The sequence below is a fragment of the Thunnus maccoyii genome, chromosome 2 (assembly GCF_910596095.1).
Source record: "Thunnus maccoyii chromosome 2, fThuMac1.1, whole genome shotgun sequence".
Classification (NCBI taxonomy): domain Eukaryota; kingdom Metazoa; phylum Chordata; class Actinopteri; order Scombriformes; family Scombridae; genus Thunnus; species Thunnus maccoyii.
Genome location: NC_056534.1, coordinates 7,500,285 through 7,520,192, shown reverse-complemented (window position 1 = coordinate 7,520,192; position 19,908 = coordinate 7,500,285). Strand labels below are relative to the sequence as shown.

Genomic DNA, 19,908 nt, shown 5'->3' with positions numbered 1-19,908 from the left:
CATATAAGATATTGTATGTATGTCCCTTGTTTTACCTGAATACTTTTAGATGACTGAAGAGGTAAAATCCTTCAGTAATTCACAACAAAGGTTAGGAGAATGTCAGGAAAAATAAATATAATTTTTGCATAGCATAAATGTTTCTTTCTGCTGTCCTCTCTGCTGTTAATCGTCTTTTGACCCCTGAGTTTTATCTTGCAACCCTTTCGGGGAGGGGTTGGGGACGAGTCAGGCTGGGAACCATTGTATTCTGTATAATTATTATGACTACAATTATTGTTGTTGTTGATAATAATAAACATAATAATTTTTGCACCAGTGTGATAAAGTACCTTTATTTGTCAGGCATTTAATTCACTGGATTTTTACAAAAAAAATTAAAAAAAAACATCTGATCCTTTGTCCAGTAAATTCACAATAAATATTGAGCACAATTGTTAAGAGGCTGGCTGTGGTTAAACAACTAAAACACTTGGTTAATATTCCTCGATTTTGGCTCCCGATCAAACGTTATCTCCTCTGAGGGCGTTAGTGGTATCGGCTTCAAACTTTAATAGATGACTTATGACACTGTGATGAAAAAAAGTTGTTAAAAACTTTGTAATAACTCGAACGGTTTGGATTTTATAAGCCCTGAAAGTTTCAGTGCCACATTACATCAAATGCACCCCTTACAATGTAAAACAATGGGGGAGGCATGGACTTTGTGTCAAACAGAGGCTTCTGACGTCTTAACTATAGGTCTGACCACTTCCAAACCTGTATCAATGGATTTGCCGGAATATCCTACTAAAATATGATTTTTAATGTAAGATTTGGCCAAAGTAATGGGATTTATGAGGTACTCTAAAATCCTCCTTTCCAACTGCTCCTCGTTATGTCACTCCCTCAGTGCTGTGACATATTTTGCAATACACACTCATTATACAATCACAGGAGGAGCAAGAAAATACTTTAAAACTCACACTCTGATATCTCAAAAACAGTAAAAGATAGAAAAACCATGTAAATTCAAGATTTGTAGGTCAAAGTCTCGTGACTCATTTAAAGTTCAAATGAAGTTTGTATCTAAAACTATGTGGAAGCAGTAAATGTTCAAAAAGGTGTGGGTTCGCTCACACTCTCCATTCAAATGTATGAGTATTTTTCTGTGTCCAGCTGCAGTTACTTATTGTCTCTACACACTTGACAGTATACATTTCAATCAAACTTTGACAAGGTCATGTGGGTTAAAAGTCTTTACGTTTCTAAAAAGGGCCCGTTCAAAGCTGCTTGCAGCTTTAATTAGATTTCTGTCTGTTTTTAGTTCTGTTCCTGTGTCACTGGCATATATCCATCTCCAGAGGGCTCCACTGACCTGGACGTTGACATTTGAGCAATCCTCCCCAGCATGTGACATGGTTGCTGAGCTGGACTCAAACCTGGCCCAGAGAAGCTGAAAGGCAGTGGTGCAAGAAAGGGCAGGGAGCAGGGTAAAGCACTAGAGAGTGAAGGAGGAAACAGGAAGCTTGTAGATTCAGTGGACTTGTCAATGTCCTCCGAGCTCTCCTCTTGACTCACCTGCTCCTCACCCCCGCTGCTAACGCCTGAATCCAGGCTAAGAAGCTCATTGCTGTCAGTCTGCAGCTTCTGGACTCGTTCATAATCGGAACAAATCTGGATGGACCCTTTGCTAAAAATACCTCCACCGCTGATGTTACCAAATAACTTCCGAAAATCTACATCTTTTCCATTCTCTTTTTCCCTCTCCTCCTTGCCTTGTGGCTCCTCATCATGACTATCAGTCACATTGATGCTATCTGCCTCCAGGCTCTCTTGACTGACCTCTTCCCTGCTGCACACACCTGAATCTAGACTCTGGAGCTTGCCGTGTTCAACCTGGAGCTTCTCAACCTTATTATAGTCTAAAATGACTTGCATCATCTCCCTGTTGCTGCTGCCTTTGGAAAGCAACTGCAGGATCTCCATTTCTTTCCCTCTTCCTTCTACATTCCTATCCTGTTCTGTGGTTTTAGCTTCACCTTGACTACCAACAGGCCCATAAGGTGTATCAGCAGGGCAGGGCTCCAGATTCCCTGCAGTGAGTGAGGTGATGGGAGGAGGAGGATCCACGTCGGTGTAACTGGGGTTGGAGAAGCTGGGATTGGTTGAATCGTGGCTGCTTTTGCTTTTCATCTTCTCTTGCAGTGCCATCTCTGGTCCGTAGGGTGCAACACCATCCACATTGCAGGTTAACTCAACTGAGACGAATTCCACTGGTTTCAAGAAGGACTGAAATTCGTTGGTGAAGTGAGGGCTCAGCCAGCTCTGGAGGATAGAGGGTCAAAGGTTGAGGAGTGAGAGGAGGAATTGGAAAGGTTGAAAATACAGAATAAATGAAATCTGCACTAGACTATGAGTTGATCTTCCATTCTGTAAATAGGCATATACGGAGTGTTTATGGTGTTTTTGTTTTCATCCATCACTCCTACAATGACACAGTTGAAACCTTTTGGATCAAGTAATATGTCAGCAGAAAAGTAATATGTCTGTCACTTGACTGATGAGTAATTTTTTCTGTCTGGTTTCAGAGCCTATGTGGGCTGTAAACTTGCTGTTTCATGTCATGTTGTTGTGCTTTCTTTCTGTGAAGCTGCACTAATCAATATTATTATATTGACAATGGATCAAATGAGTATAGGTTATATGAAAGGGGTTGCTGACAAAGCCACAGAAAATGATGATACAACTCTGCAGTTCCTCTCAGCTTTTTCAGCATCTTTCAGCTCATTGTTGTGGTTGGTGGGCCGGCAAATTTAGGGTAGTGAGCAACTGTTCTCATTTAAAAAAAAAAAAAAGCTTTGATTAACCCACTGTAAGCTACCTTCCCAGCACCAAACAGCTGACAGACAAAGTTTGCAACTAGCTGGTGAACAAAGGTAAACATCCAGTATTTAAAGAGACAGATATTTTTTCTGAGCTTGGTGGACACCAAAATAGAGCAAAAAGAAAAGTGAATATTGGACTTAAATGCGTATGGTGGCCAGAAACACTACCCCATATACAGAGACTGTCCTTCTAAGAAAAACAACATAATAGGTCGTAATGTCAGTCGCCAAAAATGACCTATAGTTATGTTTTACTGACAGATGCCATCTAGCAGCCACAGTAAATATGACCGTGAGAAGAGACGCAGTTCAGGTGATGTCTGTATAAGGTGACAAATTTCTATATTTTATAGAAATTATATTTTCTATATTTTATTTCTACATTTGGATGGCTGGTTAGATCCTAACTTGCAAAGAGTGGACTTTTTTGCAGGAGACCGCTGTTCACTTCCTGCTTCCTAACACAAGTGTCCCATTTCCAATCGCTAGTCGGGACAGTTTTTTAAAAAACATAACTACGATTGTCATGGTGTTTACTGTTGCCATAATAATGAAGGTTTCCTAACTTTAAGTAAGTAGTAACTTTAATACACACCACATTTCAATTGATCATTTTAACCCAAACCATGATCTTTCCCTAAACCTAACCAAGTGGTTTTTGTGCCTAAACCTCACCAAACCTTAATCACAGAATTGTCACATCATAAAACATCATTATATTTTAACAGTGATTTGTAACAGTTTTGAAAAGCACAGACAAATGATGTTGTCCTGGCGATTACTGCTGATAGGGGCACCAGATTAGAAAACGTTCCTATTCTGGAGTGCATGGTCCAACAACCTATGTGGTCGTTTAATTTGGAGGACTTGTTGCATATACATGCCAAACATGTAGATAGACAATTATCTGCTAACACATTCACCATAAAAATAACATCAATGCTGTGTTTAGAGCTTGTTCTGCTGCCCCAAGTGGCAAAAAGTATTTAGTGCAGCTTTAATATGTTGTGCAATCTTGTAACACTTTTTATGGTGCACAATAAACAATTTTAGAGGGAAGCAAATACAGTGGAAACAAAGTGATCACAGTTACGGTGATCAACTGCTTATATTGATCGAAAAGCTCAGGACAGAATCATTCCAATACAAACGCTGTTTAAATAATTTGCATATGGTAATCAAGTAGTCTGCTTACAGTGTTCATTTTTGGTCTGTTCATACATGAAAACATAAGGAAAAAATGTGGGTGTCTCACGACCACTGCTTATCTCTCTCTCTCTATCTCTTTCTCTTGTCTTTTTTAAAATGAGTCAGGAAGACGACATCAAAACCTAACTTTACTTTTAACATTAACAAACGAAATGTCATCCTCTCTTCTTAGTAATGTTTTTGTCCTCCCTCACGGCAGGTTTGCAGCCCTAATCAGTCTGATCACCAGCTGTGGTTGGCCACCACAGCATCACGAGTTGCGTTTCTCCACCCCCACCCCTGCAGCCTAAATGCACAACTCGTCTGCTTCCAGCTGGCTACCTGAGGCTGGTGCTGCGTGTGCAGTGAAATCATGATGGGAAAAGAAAGTCTCTCAATGAAAAACGTAGTTTCATTGAAGCTTATGACAAACTGCCAAAAACGATCCTACGAGATGCAGCAGCAAAACAACAAGCCTTTGAAACAGCTGTGCTGTATTCTGAAACAGTCAATAAAATTCAGTAAATACCGAAGCTGCCCATTTCATCACTTTATATTCATGTAATAAATATACAAATGTCAATTAGATAGTAATCTGCATAAAAAATAAAGAAAAACAAAAAAATTCAGTTATAATAATCATCCACTTATAGTGATCAATTTGACCCAGACAGACATGATCACTATAAGCAGTTTCCACATATTGCAAAACTTTAAACAACTGAAAAAAGTCCCCACTGTAAAAAAGAAAGTAAAGTAAATTCTCTGTCCTTAACAAGATGCAACAAACCCTAAGAACAAAAAAGATTTCAACTTACCTGGAAATTTACATCCTGCAGGAAGGATTTTGCTGGGTTCGGTACGGGTGGACCTCTGATCCTCTTTACCATGTAAATCCTAAAAGACAAAACAATATCATGTTAAAACAGAGTTGTCAATATACTGCTCTTGAACACAGAAAGGTAGAATTGAACACAGTTTAGCATCAAAACTGAATATCTTGGAAAACGACTTTGTGGTTTCTTACCAGGTGGTTCTGTCAGTCTTAAAAAGTACGATGGCCAGAAACAAGGTGAATGCTGCTGCACCTATGACAGTCATACCCAAGCCATTCCAGAAAACATCTGACAAAGACAAGTTAGAGCATGTCATGTTAGCCAAGGGGTAAGCATACTGAATTTATCCCAGTGTGAAGAACAAATATGTTTTCATGCAATTCTCCCAATTCTCTCTTTTTCACATTTGATATTTTGAGCATTTAGTCATCCGTATATAGACGTATATAATGTGCTAAATCTGAAGGGTCATAAGATGGTTAAAGGGATAAGATAGAAAAACATTTACTTCTTTTCTACAAAATTTTCACTTATTTTGGGCCTTAAAATATCATTCAAATGAAACAATCTGAGAAGGAAAAATCACTCTCATTAAACTGCCCACCAATCATGTCCACACCAAGGTAATAACCTGTGATTATGAGTCATAGGGAAAACATTGCATCATTGTAGGGGGTCACAAGCCAACAAGGTTGTGAACCTCTGATCTAAAGTAATGATGGGCACAGCCTCTCTAAGGGAACAACCCTACTGGCAGACAAGAATGTCAATATTGGATGATTCTGTAAAACCTTGGATTATGTTCAACGAATAATATCTGCAACATTGCAACTACAATGTATGGGTAAGGTTAGGGATTTGCCATTGGCTATGGCAAATAAGTTATGGTCATTGTTAGGCAACTAAAACACAGGTAAGGTTACAGTAAATAAAAAGCAAAGGCTAATTGCAGGTCTGTCACAAGACATAAACTCTGATATCTTTCTTGTAAGTCTGGCATACAACAAACCCAACAGCTCCTGACCTCCACACCTTTACTTTCCACCTTATTACATTGAGCACAAGGGGCAAAAATTAAAAATATGCACCATTTCTCTTTGCAGGGTTACAGTTGAACATAGCAGCTGTTGCTTGTCTCTGACTACATTTTTTTTTAAACTAAACCAATTAGCTTTGTGTAAATGTGGTAACCTTTACCTGGTGGTTGTGGTTTGGTTTTGCCTGTGGGTGAAACCCATGATGCAGTGGGGCTCCAGTCACTCCAGGTTGATTTAAAGCGTTTGTCAGCGGGATGCACTCTAACACGTGCCTCATACGTCTCCCCTTCGATCAGCTCGTCTTCGTCTAGCTCAGCCTTGCATTCCTTATTACATTGCTGATCCATTTCGATAGCATCCTGATAGGGTGAAAACAAATACATGGATGTTAAACAGGCTGGTTTTCATGTCTGTTCATTCACACTGATCTCATGGATCATTTGTACAAATCATTCCACATTCACTCTCAAAATAATCTCTCCAACACTCATCTCTGACAAATAACATTTATGCATTCACATACCGACACAAACACAAAATATATACACACACTCCATGGCTGATCCTCTCGTTTCCACTGCAGTTGGGAAGTGAAAGATTCAAAAAATGTATTCCTGGTAACTATGGGTATCCAGGAAATGGTGGTAAAGTTGATTTCTGGTTTTTCTGGAGGATTCAGCTTTACTGCAATATCACAAACACACAGAGAATATTTCTGGTCATCATGAATAGCTCACAAGGTAAGGTCACAAAGAGGCAATATACTGTATTATCCATTGTACTCACTGTGACAAGATGGCTTGTAGTCCATGTTCAAACCTGGCCCCGCAGGGTTACAGCTCAGATTAAAGGACAACACATGGAAGGACTGAAACTGAGAGCATTTTGAAAAAAAAAATATTGCTCTTAGAACACATTGATAAGACAACAATACAAAACAAAATAAGATTGAAATTAGTGTTTTACATTCAATAGTAAAGGTGATAATCTGCTGGACAGTTGCACTCAAGATGCTCTGATTAAGATCCCCAGCTAATAGCCATATATGTAAATGCTGTTGTGCTAGATGAGAAGATTGATATCACTGTTGTGTCTGCATGGTAAATATTGCCTAAGGCTACAGTCAGCTAGCTTAGCATAAAGACTGGAAACTGGGGGAAACCGCTAGCCTCGTTCTGACCAAATATGGAGAAAAATACAAACTTCTATTGACTACAAACACTTCTATAGGTCACCAATTAACAGGTTATATTTCATTTGTTTAATCTGTACAAAAACCTAAGTGTGAAAATTTAACAGGGGGGTTATGTTAGACTATTTCTTGGTCAGAGTCTTGTCATGACCAAGAGAAAAATAACCAGCACATAAGTTTTTTTTATAAAGATTAAACAAACAAGATATAATGTGTTACACTTTAAAGAGATGGATTTTGTTACCTTTGGACAGACCCAGGCTAGCTGTTTTCTCCTGTTTTCAGTCTTTATGCTAAGCTAAGCTAACTGTTTGCTGGCTGTAGTTCCATATTTAACGGACATGTATGAGACTGGAAAAGAAAGCCAATAAGCAAATTTCCTAAAATGTCGAACTATTCCTTCAATATCCAGCGATTCATTCTTCTCTAAATTGATATGCACAGATATTAAAAATATTTTTAGGAAGGGGGCTACAGTAGTAATAATAATGTTTGGTTACTGAGTTTCTCACTCTGCGATCTCTATTGAAGACCAGGGAGCATTTCTTCAGTGCTGGTGTGGAGACGTCAATGGGCTCCAGGTCACAGGAACTGCTGTATTTTCTTCTTAGAGAGAATACATCTAATTTAATTTTGCTGCACTTAAGATCTTAATCTTATTTGGTTACATATATTTGCTTCTACTGTAAGTACATGACTATCCACTTTTTGCTTTGTAACCGCTGTCCTTACCTCTCTCCATTAAACACCATTTCGGCGTGTATTGTGCACATGGTGCCTGCGAGGTCAGACACATCTGTGCTGTTCCACACACAAGTGATGGTACGATTGAAGTCATTGTAGCAGGTGAGATCTGTGAGAAATAACGCAAACGAGAAGCCAAGAGTGTCGTCTGAGAACTGTGACAGTATGTGACTTTATCATTTTCAAGAAATGTTTTTTGTTGTTGTTATTTTGTGTTCAATCTTGTGTAACAAAATATTGTGAAATTAAAGACAATTACAATAATAAATCAAGTTATCAAAACGTTACTAACTGTCATGTTGGCGGGGACAGCCCTCCGTTCTGAAGGCACAGACCAGATGCAGAGTGAGCAGCAGAGTTTGAGGCAGAAGGGTTTTCTTATTTCTCTCCATTTAGTGGGTCATTAGGGTTCTCAAAGCTGTCAGACTGGGAGATGTGATGTGATACTTGCTTCAAGGTGTAACTCACTGTTTCCCCCTTCTTCTCATCCTGCACAGATGGAAAGATGCAGCTGCTGACAAGTGGCAGAGGCCTATGGCACATATGATGCTCTACTTTGTGGTATTTGGCAGTTTATTTGTGCATGGGATCACACACACGCACACACAAAAAAAAACCTGACCACAAACACACGAAGAAACAGTTGTGATATCAACAGGTGATCGAAAAACAGAAATAGAAATGTTTCAGATTCTATTCTGGTTCCACTTACACAGTTTGGACAAAACACCTGTTTGACCAGGTTTTTTTTTGCAAAATGTAAAAAATACCCAACCAGCAATAATTTGGTACTTTGTAATGAAATTCCCTGTTAACTCAGGTTTTAAAGGTCATGAACAGCCCCACATTTAATTTTATCTCTTCAATTTTTGTATTTTATCTAATTTATCTTTGTTTTATAAATGTGAAATAAAGAAAACAAACTGATTGATTGAATGATTTAAATTATCCCAATGGGATTTAGCGTCCTGCTCAACAACCGGCCCAGTATCAGTAGCAGTTACCTCCATATTGGATGATTCTGCACATCATTATTTATGTCAAATGCCAACATTCAACACCAACTGAGGAAGTAGTGTGCCCTTTATGCAGCAAGGCAGAAAGTAAGGGTGTATTGGCATGTACAAGTAAAAGTCAGACACATGGTCTGACTTTTATGCAGGACACTGGAGTTTGTGTCCCATCACAGACCTGCTATCAACAATCAAATCTTTATTAACTGTAACTATAATTCTTTCCTAACCTTAACCAAGAGTTTTAGTCATCTAATCTTAAACATTTTGCCAAAACAATTATCTTTCCCTGCTTTAGCTGCCATGCACAGATATTGTAAGAAGCGAGAATTTTAAAAATGTGGTCAGTGAATGTAATTTGGTGGTTTTGCAGAATTGTCCAATATCTACATTCTTGTCTGGTGATAGGATTACTCTTCCATCTAGATTTTGACACAGGATGCCTTCACAAGACAGGGCCACAGGAGGACCCAGTTTAGTTCATTCATTATATTATTATTTAGGGGTAACTTAAACCTTAATTAAAGATGTAGTGAAACTGGAGCTTCTTGGACCCCTAATTATTTGGGGCAGTTGTAAAGACCACAAGATATGGCTGAAAGGTCTGAAAGCCAGTTTGTCAACTTTTAAGATTATTTTGCTACTGAATATTTACATTTTTTATGTAATTACAAGATTTTTGGCATACGTTGATGATGGCATAATGTTTTTAGGGGGTTATACCATCGCCGGAGGGACATAAAGCTGTGTCACCAGCTCTTAGTTCCTTTAAAATGAACATGAATTGTCAAGTTTTGAGGCGAATCTTTCCCCGTTGACATTCTAAGTCCTGCGAAAGCTGAACTTCATTTAAATTTTTCTTCGGAACTTCATTAAAATGTTTTCTTCTGAACCACGTCTCACTGTTATGTCACAGTGACATTCAGTATTTAAGTTCTCATGCCCAGCTACTGCAGTGTTGTTGACTCATGCTCGCCGATGTTTTAATCCAACATGGATACTTGTTCCTTTAGGGTCTGTGGTGCCAGGAATCAGAATAGTGATAGTGTAAGAGGGATTGTATTGATGATGCAGTATTTATTAGTAGTATGCTATCTTTCATCAAGTGTTGGACTTTATTGTGACATCTTGACATCTTTGTAGCTGTTGGTGACTTAATGTCCTATTTCTCAAATAATTCTAGTCAAATAGTAGTCAAATAAACTACTACTAAAAAAGCATTACTGACAGCAGTACTGCCAGTTGGTACATGAATAGTCCCACTGTTAATAAACCACCAACAACCTGATTCATTAGATGTGGGTGTTGACCAAATGACTTATGGTGAAACTGAACAACCTTCAGTAAAACATCTTTGATAACACTTTATAATACAGCCCGCGTTTTACGGTGTAACCCTGTAACCCTGCGATGTAGAACATAAGAACAAAGTACCTGAAAATTATTCTTTTTTGTTGTTGTTGTAAAGGTAGTTTCCTGTTTTGTTCTTGTTTTTTTTTTTTTTACTAAAATTAATTATTTTATAACTACATTTTGATAGATTAGTTATGATAGATAGATTAGTTAAGAGTTATTTTGCTGTTTAAGTTTTATATATAATTTTATATATAGTTTTTGTTAAGTTTTATATAGTACAATTTATATAGAATATTATTGTATTATATAATAGTAGTTTATATAGTTAAGAAGTTATAAATGAAACATATTCTATTTAATCATATTCAATAATGTTTTCTCATTGTCTGTTCAAAATGTTGGTCTGGTGTGTTGTTAATGACACGTTGCATGTTGTTAGATTGTGACATGAAAGGTAACAGAACCAAACAGCTAAGTAAGGATGGGAGAACATAATACAGCCCGCTCCCCGTTGTTACCATGTACTTATAGGGTAACTAGTCTGTATTTACAGAGTAAGGACTGGGGAACAGTGTGAACTTAATAAGACAGCCCGCTCCCTGTTGTTACCATGTACTTATAGGGTAACTAGTCTGTATTTACAGAGTAAGGACTGGGGAACAGTGTGAACTTAATAATACAGCCTGCTCCCTGTTGTTACCATGTACTTATAGGGTAACTAGTCTGTTCCTACAGAGTAAGACTGGGAGAACAGCACATACAATGTGGTTTAGTTTTCCTGTTGTGAGCTGCTGCAGTGCTGGACCAACATGGCTGCTAGGAGCTAATTTTCAAAAGTATAGACCCATTTCTCGACTTGTTCTATTCAAATTCATACAATGAAGTGGAAGACATAAGCATAATAAATCTCTTGAGTGTGGGTGAAACTTGCCTGTCAAACACACACATAAAAAATGATTGTCATAACTGCCACGAGCAAAAACATTTGTACACATATACACATATACCGTACTGATTCATACGAAGAAGTTACACCATAAGTTTCAGGAAGTTACATGGTAAATGTTGGGAGCTTACACTTTAAAACCCCAATTGTTACTCTCTTGTTTCTCGTTGTTTTGTTTTCTTCTGCTGTACCTACATTTAAGTATCAGTAACAACTGTTAAGTATTTTATATGTACCGATTCATACGAGGAAGTTACACCGTAAGTTCCAGGAAATTACATGGTAAGTGATAGGAAGTTACACTGTAAAATGCGGGCTGTATTATAAAATATTACCACATCTTTGATAATCTGGCTTATATATAGTACATTCAGTCATTTTACTAGCTTTTCATAATACCCCCACATTTAAGCAGAGCAGCTGTTTGCCTGTCAGGTATGACATCCTCTTTTAACCACCTAATGACACTTAGTGATATGTATTCCACTTCTTACAAGTTAGACATCAACAGACCTAATATAGGAAATAAACATAAAAAATATGAGCTTAATATAGGCTTATCTTTAGTGTCTTACCTGTTGGTGAAGCTGAACAGGGTCTGCTTCAAAGCGTTGGTTTCAGTCAGACATAAAGTGTTTCCTCTCAGGAAATGAGAAACCCGTCACCCTGTAAAAAGAGACGATTGTAGATAATGTTCGCTTCCTATAAAGGTCACTACTGAGAAACTTAATCACGAGTCAAGATCAGTTTTTCATGTATTCTCGGTTTTAATCCGCTCCAACTCCTAACCACCACTTACACTCTGCAAGGTGTGAAAACTGAAGTCATTTTCACCTCTTTTTTTTTTTTGTGGCTTAACACTTCAGAGCAGTTTCTTCCTCTGTCTTCCTTTGACTAAAAACTAAAAAACTGCTCACTCTAATAGCAATACTTGTGGTGCACTACTAAAGCAAAAAATACACAACACTGTCCTAATGTATGTGGATACTGGTTAACTCACCTTGATGCTACAGTTTTTATCCCCCATACAGGTTAATTGTTTATCTTCATTTACCTCCCCACAGCCTGTCATTTTATATCATAAATTTGATATGTCTCTTCTCTTTTTTTTGCGCATTTGCCCTTTTGTGGCAAACAACAGTGCAATGTCCTATATTCTTTTTCACACTGTTAGACTTTTTTAAACATTTTATATTCATAAAAAATGTCTGTTTAAGCAAGCTTCCCTTTTTGCGGTATGTGCAGTATGAACATAACATTTCAAAATATATTATGTGTTTTTCCATTACCATGAATAGGGGAAGGAACAGGTTCTTGCTGACTCACCGGTCAAATGTTTGCGTGGTTTGATAAAGGTCAGGGTGTTTTTTCTAAGAACCAAATGTTCCATTATTCTGATAGGTAGGCTTCCTGTCAACCACACTTCCTGTTCGTAAAACAACATTAATCAGATTTTAGTTCATGACCTCAGAAAGGATGATCATTTTTACTCATCTTAACCATAAAAGACGTAAACAGCTGTAGTGGACATTCCCACATCTGTGCGTTATAAGAAACAGTTAATGATAGCAGTAATCAGGAAGAACACATACAGTGCTGCTTGAAAGTTTGTGAATATGACCCACATATCCTAAAACTAGATAAAGGGAACGCAATTAAGCAATAACTTCAACAGATGTTTCCAGTAACTGTTTTATCAGCCCTGCACATTGGCTTGGAGGAATTTTAGCCCATTCCTTATTACAGAACAGTCTCAACTCGGGGATGTTGGTGGGCTTCTTTGCATGAAATGCCCACTTCAGGTCCTCCGACAGCATGTGCACTTTGACTCTACCATTTCAAAACATTAACTTTCTTCTGCTCTAACCATTCTTTGGTAGAGTGATCGGTTTGTTTAGGGTTGTTGTCTTGCTGCATGACCCACTTTCTATTGAGCTTCAGTTAACAGATGGATTGACATTTTCCTGTAGAATTTGCTGGTACAACTCAGAACTTGTAGCTCCATCAATGACTGCAAGCTGTCCTTGCATAATTTTGATGACACAGGTGTGAGCAAGACAGACATGTCTCACCCTGCAGAAAATTCTTATCCTCACACCGTTGAGATTTGATGTCGCCATGACAGAGGAAGATGCTATAACTTTATTGTAAATGCTCCTGTCTGCACCAAACTTTACATGTTTGATAAGAGTCCCGGCCTGAACACGTTTACATTACAATATTCCATCAGTGATGCAAATTGGCTGAATAGTGTCCCCTACAAAATTTCAGCGAGGCAGCCCCAGCAGCAGGCAAAATAGTGGACAAAGGAAGTGGTGTTTATATCCTTCTTGCACTATCTGAAAACAGCCTGGGTCTGACGACATCTACATGCCCGTGACAGAAGCCCTTCAATTGCACTGCAGCCCAACGTGTGTGGAGGTGCAAGGGCCTGTTCAACGCTGCTTGCAGCTTTAATTGAGTTTTGGTTTGATCTCTCTACGACATTCTTACAGGCCGTGGCAGCCATTTTAGTTACATAGGTGGAGCTAGAGAGCACATTTCGGCAATTTGGGGGTTAATTTTTACATTTTATCAAATATTTTACCAGACCTGATGTGTGTGCCAAATTTGGTGAGTTTTTGAGCATGTTTAGGGGGTCAAATTTAGGTGTGAAGTGGCGGAGTAATAAAGAAAGAAAGAAACAAACACACGAAATACAAGAGGACCTTTGCCCTTTGGGCTCGGGCCCTAATTATAACTATATTGACATTCAGAGTGATTATCTATGTGTACTGATTCATCTGTATCAATAGTCTCTTTTATGTAATTTGTAATATGGTAAGTTTTTGATCCTGGTCAAGGTTGGACAGTTGGACATGTAATTTGTTATTTAGTGGTCATTAAGCTTCGTCACAGAAATCATTTATTACTATTGTAAGTTTCCTTTGATTATGATTTTATTTATATTAAATAGTTTTACTGAGACCGTGCTTGTATCCCCCAGATCCCGAAGTGCTTGTAAGCAATAAACAGTCATCATTGAGTCGACATCGGAGTTGTCTGGGTGTCTTTGTTGGAGTCAACTGACGTTAGTCCACCATCATCATCACAAAACAATGCAGAGACTGTAGGCTGTAACTTATATCAGCAATATAAAAGAAACTTAATGGGGGCATTATAAACTGTGAGGCTAATATAGTCCCCCGTTACACTTGCAGAAATCATGTAATTTACTGTAAATAAACTAAATCTGCATGTTCAGATTCACAAACATCCAAAATTACAATAAAAGTAAGCAACATTCATATTCCAATACCAGACATTTTACTGTTGTCCCTGCTATTTTCTTTCTGTAAAAATCCTGACATACTATTGTTTTCAGGGTTTTTTGGTGGATACATGAAGAAAAAGTATATTTAACATGGAAGTATAGTAATAAAGAGGGACTTTGGCAATAAAAAAACTAACTTTGAAAGATATCTACTTTATTTCATAAGCCTCATATTAGCTTCAGATAAACTTTTAAATATATTTTTGCACAGAGGGAGGCTTTAAATGGCCAGTATGAACAGGAGGAATGATTATGGTAAGAAAAACCTTCAATGTTCAGGGCATAGGTGAGATAGGCGGTCACATAGGTCGAAGAAATATTTTGTGATTAATTTCAAACGCCTTATTTACAGTTAAAAGTCTCATTAACATCCAATGCACCTCTTACATAAAAACACCTGCACACTCTGTAGACTGAGACTTCATTGGAAGTTGACAGTCACATGGTCATATGTTTAACCTGCAGGCTGCTGCTTATTTTGTGGTTTATTTGCTCTCACCACTGTGTAAGAATAACATTCAGGTAAGTACTGTTCCTTGTAAATATTATATGATCCACAGTAGGATAATTCATAACCATATCATATCCAGAATGTATATTTCCATTTTATATGTTTGCATGAAATTTTGCATGCATGAAATGTATCTGTTTGGATTTTTGTTTGGTTTATATTTAAATCTTCTTAAATCATCTGTACTGTTTTTACTATTATGTCACAGCTTTACAACATGTTTTCCCGGCTGCTCAGTTGGATAAAAAAACGGCAGTTGATATTAAAAAACGTTGAGATGAATGTCAGAGATGTTAAAGATTTAATCAAGCATCTGAAAGAGAAACTGAACCCTCACATACGCAGGGGACTGCTGGACCGTTTTCTGATTCAGAAGCAGAAAGAGGAAGTATGACAACAACTTTGGTGTTTTTCCAGCCAAGAAAAGGTGCAACAAACCTTTATAGGTCTATTTTAATAATATACAGTATGACATTCTTTCTCTTAGGACTCACACATTATAGACACTCACTACCATGAGAAGAACTTCATATTTACAGTGCTCAATCTGTTTGCTGCTGGTACTGACACCACAGCAACTACACTGAGATGGGGTTTGCTGCTTATGGCCAAATATTCTCAAATACAAGGTAAGGACAGAGATGAAGCTTGTGAATCTTTCCTCATAGGTGTGCATTTATGTTTTCACCAGTGAATGGCCTGAAATACTTAACAAACAGAAGGACAAAGGGATATGTATGCTTCTCATATACTCATGGAATACATGCATGTTTTTGGAGTCAATAGAAAAATGCAGGCAAAGAACATTATTAGCTAGTGTCTCCAGACCAGGTCCAGGACGAGTTGAGCAGGGTGGTTAGAAGCCACCAGATCTGAGTAGATGACCGAAAAAACCTGCCATACACTGACGCCGTCATTCATGAGACACAGAGACATCACCTTCCAGGGTTACTTTATCAAAAGGGTCAGCTGCTCTTAGCTGTTTCACTACTTACCAACATCAGTTTGTGGATATATTCATCCACCTCTGAAAACATTTAAAACAGAGCGTTGGTTCTAAGACTTTACAGAGTCTAATAGACCTGTTCTCTTTTGCATACAGGGGACCACTGTGTTTCCTCTGCTTACTTCAGTCCTGCATGATGAGAGTGAATGGGAGAGCCCACACACTTTCAACCCCTCCCACTTCCTGGATAAGGAGAGATGCATTCATGCCCTTTTCTGCAGGTAAAACAACTTTGCAGAGTTTCTATTCTCAAAGAATTGAGGTCGCAGGCAGGTCGCAGAGTTTGTCTCGGAGAGAGTCTGGCCAAGATGGAGCTCTTCCTCTTCTTCACCACCCTCCTCCAGCGTTTTCGTTTCACTCCTCCACCTGCAGTGACAGAGCATGACCTGGATCTGACTCCAGCTGTGACCTCCATCCTCAGTCCTTCGCCTCATGAGCTGTGTGCCGTCAGTCGACAATGAGGCGGTTTTATCACTGCCTTGATTATTGTCTTTCTCACCCTCACACAGGCGGTAACTTTTTTACCTGCTTACCTGTTCACCACCTTGTTTTACATTTGTAAACAATAGTCCAAATAGCTTTTTGGAATTTGGGTGTATATGCACTTTTTTAGTATAGTGTAATATATATAATATGTTTTATATTTATATCGCAGCAAGACCCACCTGTTCAGATTCATGAACATCCCAATATACAATAAAAGTAAGGTACATTTATAGTCCAATACCAGCCATTTTACCGTTGTCCCTGTCGTTTTCTTTCTCTTCGGCCTACTATTGTTTTCACCTGATTTGTTTTTTTTGGTGGATACATAAAGAAAAAGTATATTTGTGAACGTCTCTGATCAGTGACCAGTGGATTCTGACTGCAGCTCACTGTTTGAAGCCAAGAAGGGTGAAAAATGACACTATTACTCAAAAACACTGTAACATATTTAGACTATTATAGAGTATACGGACTATTATATGTGTTTTTGGTATGCTTGAGAGGAAGAAATAAATGTGGAACAGAGTAGCAGCATTAAAACTGATTGTGTTTAATTGTGTAATGTTACTCTTTAAACTCCACCTCCATGTAGGACTATATTTGCATATTTAAGTGTGCATCCAAAGGGTCAAGCACAAGAAATACAAATCACAGCACAACCTACAATCTTTGCAGACAAAGACGACAACAACAAAGCTATTGCAGCTACCAAACTCCACTGACATTCAACCTGTAGCTCTACCTGACTGTCAAGGTTGACTTAAAATGTGAGTTGTGATTTTTCTTGCTCATCAGTTGTTCATTTTGACAGACGCTGTAACAAATTGAGCAATGCTGTTTCAATCAGCATTATGGTGATGTTTGAACATGTTTGTTTTGTTATGTTGTAAAGGGTGCTTAACATGATTTAAGGACAGCAAACATAACGATGGGTGTTTCATTTAATTTACTGTAAAAGTAAAACTTCTTCAGGCAAGTCTCTGGCCCCATTTACACTCGCACTTATGTTTAGTCTTAGCCAAATATATGATTCTCTGTTGGCCAGATCACAAATCTTCAAGTCTTGGTTTACCTGGGCTACATGCAAATCAGGGTCGACCTCCAGTCCAGAGAGTGGTGGTAGTGTTCCTGAAACTGGTGTTGCTAACTAGCAAAAAAACCAGAAAAATAATAACTTGTACAAATAAATACACATTAAGTTAAGATTAGTGTTAAAATAGCAACATCCAAAAAAATAAAAAAAGACACATCAGAGAATTCATTATTACACACCAGATTCCACCTGAATCTCTGGATGAACTGCAGTAAATAGAAAATAAATTTAGTACCAGTTAACTTCGATTTCAAATGTAAAGAAACGAATGGGATATTTCTCTCCACCCTCTTGCTTTCTCCTCTTTCTGTTATTTCCTTTCTAATGACCACAGTAGATTCCTTTGTGTGTGCACAACGCCCTCTGTTGAACATTGAAGAAAACTAAAAGAATATGTTACCTAAATTACTAAAGTGAATCAATCACTTATTAGGGTGATTCCCATGGGGGCTTTGCACAGAAGGGTGTACTATCACAAGTGCAACAAATATTATCAATCACTGCATTACCTTGTAATAACTACTGGAACGAAGCCATCATTCATGTCATTAGTTCCACCAGTGCTTTTTTACAATGGAGAGTCCAAATTTCGGCCATGACAAAGGTCTATGAATTTGAAAAAGATAAAGAAACAAGAGTGCTCTGATGCTAGCAAGGCTAAGATACAGGTTAGCAAGATTTATTCAGACATGTAAAGTAAAAGACAGACAGACTTTTTATATGAAAGCAAAGAAATATTACTGAAAGCTCACCAAGCAAACATGTCCGTCAAATTGAAAATGTGATGAAGACTCTTGCTCTTAAAATTCACTGTCAATACAGCAGGAGAGCTTTGTGTTTATTATATCTAAAGTCAAGCAGTTTGGGAAAGGTTCAATTTTTCTCATTTGCACAACAGAAATTATAGAAGAATTTGTTGTTTATCTTAATGATATTGTTAGTTTTATAGAATTAAACTTGGCTCCTTTGTTGCTAGTTTCCCAGTTTTGTTACTGGTTGATAAAAAGGCAATCAATGTTGGGTTCTTGGCTTCAAAATGGGGGGATGACAGAAAAGGTTTAGGAGCTGCTTTGTTGATGAAACCTAAAGTACATCAGTGCCAGGCAGCCACAAAACATCTTTTCTTTTCATCTGACTTTTTTTTTATTGTAGTGAGTCAGCCTGACTGCACATTTTAAGGGAGGTCTGCCATGGTTGAACTCATTAACACCTTGTGAAGTTAAGAGTGCCCTCATTGATCCTAATCTGAGCTGTCAACACCAAATTCTCTATAATCATCAAGTCAAAGATAATACGGTTTGAAAAGGCTGAATACCTGAAGCCATTTTACTGGCTTATGTTTGACAAATCACTAAACCTTTAGAGGATTTAGGGTGGAAGGGTGGAGAAATTGATTTCAGAGGGGCATGCTTCTCAGATGAAAAAAAAAGCTAATCCATTCACACCTACTGTATGGCATGTAGCTTTGTCCATAAACTGATGGTGTGTTGCCTGTGACAGATGCAGTTGGTTTTGGTTTGGTGTTCAGTTTGCCAGTAACACCCCCTACTGGCAGTTTTATAGCAGTTGCTGCTAAATGCTAAATGGTTGAAACGTCCAGTTTCTGCCACTCCAAGTAAAATCAACAATTGCACATCATTGCATCTTGTATTAAAAAAAAGTATTTTGATAATTTCCCCTTTTACATAATTAACATTGTTATTTAACATCCAGTTTAACATCCATTCAAAAGAATACATTTGGAGCATGACCGCTGGTGTAAGCTCAACTGATAGGGTTTGTGGGCACCCATCAGATAACAAAGGTTGGAAACCACTGGGTAAAGCAGTGGTTTTGTGCAAATCTTAAAGGATATGGCTGGTGATTTTCTATATTTTTCTTACTGTCAACAAATCTCATGTGCAGAGCCAAACCAGAAATGAACTGATCCTACATACAAGTATCGTGTGTGTAGCCAAATCCTTTACAATGTAGTACAAAGTCAAAAGGTTTTCATGTAGCACAATAAGCTAATAAAGCAATGTAAACAGAACCCTGTTCCCACACAATGTGCCATGGCATCTGCCTTACACGGAACTATTCTCTGGAGACTGAAAACCTGATTGCTGTTATTAATCTTCAAAGTCTTTTCTAATCAAACTAATGTGACCCTACTCTTTGTTGGCGAAGGAACATGCCGTTATTTTTGGGGGTATTTTTGCCTTTAATGGACAGTCAATACTGAAGTAACAAGCAGGAAATAAGGAGAGAGAGATGAGTATGACATGCAATAAAGGAACCAGGGACATTGCGGTTACATGTGCGCAGTAACCATTGGCTA

General features: G+C 38.0%; 1 protein-coding gene and 1 pseudogene across 2 annotated transcripts; one reads left to right on the top strand and one right to left on the bottom strand.

The window, feature by feature from the left end:
* Positions 1-1,184: 1,184 nt before the first annotated feature.
* Positions 1,185-11,840, bottom strand: LOC121882507. Of its 2 annotated transcripts, none has more exons than XM_042390815.1 (10): positions 11,755-11,840; positions 8,157-8,353; positions 7,853-7,973; positions 7,633-7,726; positions 6,715-6,802; positions 6,479-6,612; positions 6,089-6,287; positions 5,083-5,179; positions 4,874-4,952; positions 1,185-2,307 (listed from the first exon to the last, which is right to left on the bottom strand). In XM_042390815.1, exons 2-10 carry the CDS (start codon positions 8,254-8,256, stop codon positions 1,303-1,305), a joined length of 1,917 nt encoding a protein of 638 aa, XP_042246749.1. In that variant the 5' UTR covers positions 8,257-8,353; positions 11,755-11,840; the 3' UTR covers positions 1,185-1,302. The 2 variants fall into 2 exon arrangements, with proteins under 2 accessions (XP_042246749.1, XP_042246758.1); XM_042390824.1 differs by having other exon boundaries at positions 7,633-7,723.
* A 3,362-nt stretch (positions 11,841-15,202) lies between these two features.
* Positions 15,203-16,470, top strand: LOC121883419 (annotated as a pseudogene).
* The last annotated feature ends 3,438 nt before the right edge of the window (positions 16,471-19,908 follow it).

What these genes read in the sequence shown, in the direction of transcription:
- LOC121882507 (XM_042390815.1), bottom strand. Translation starts at nt 8,256, where the DNA reads ATGGAGAGAAATAAGAAAACCCTTCTGCCTCAAACTCTGCTGCTCACT. An exon ending in CTACAAGCCATCTTGTCACA is followed by an intron (nt 6,613 to 6,714) that starts GTGAGTACAATG and finishes GTGATATTGCAG; the next exon opens with TAAAGCTGAATCCTCCAGAA. An exon ending in TGCAGGATGTAAATTTCCAG is followed by an intron (nt 2,308 to 4,873) that starts GTAAGTTGAAAT and finishes TCTATCCTCCAG; the next exon opens with AGCTGGCTGAGCCCTCACTT.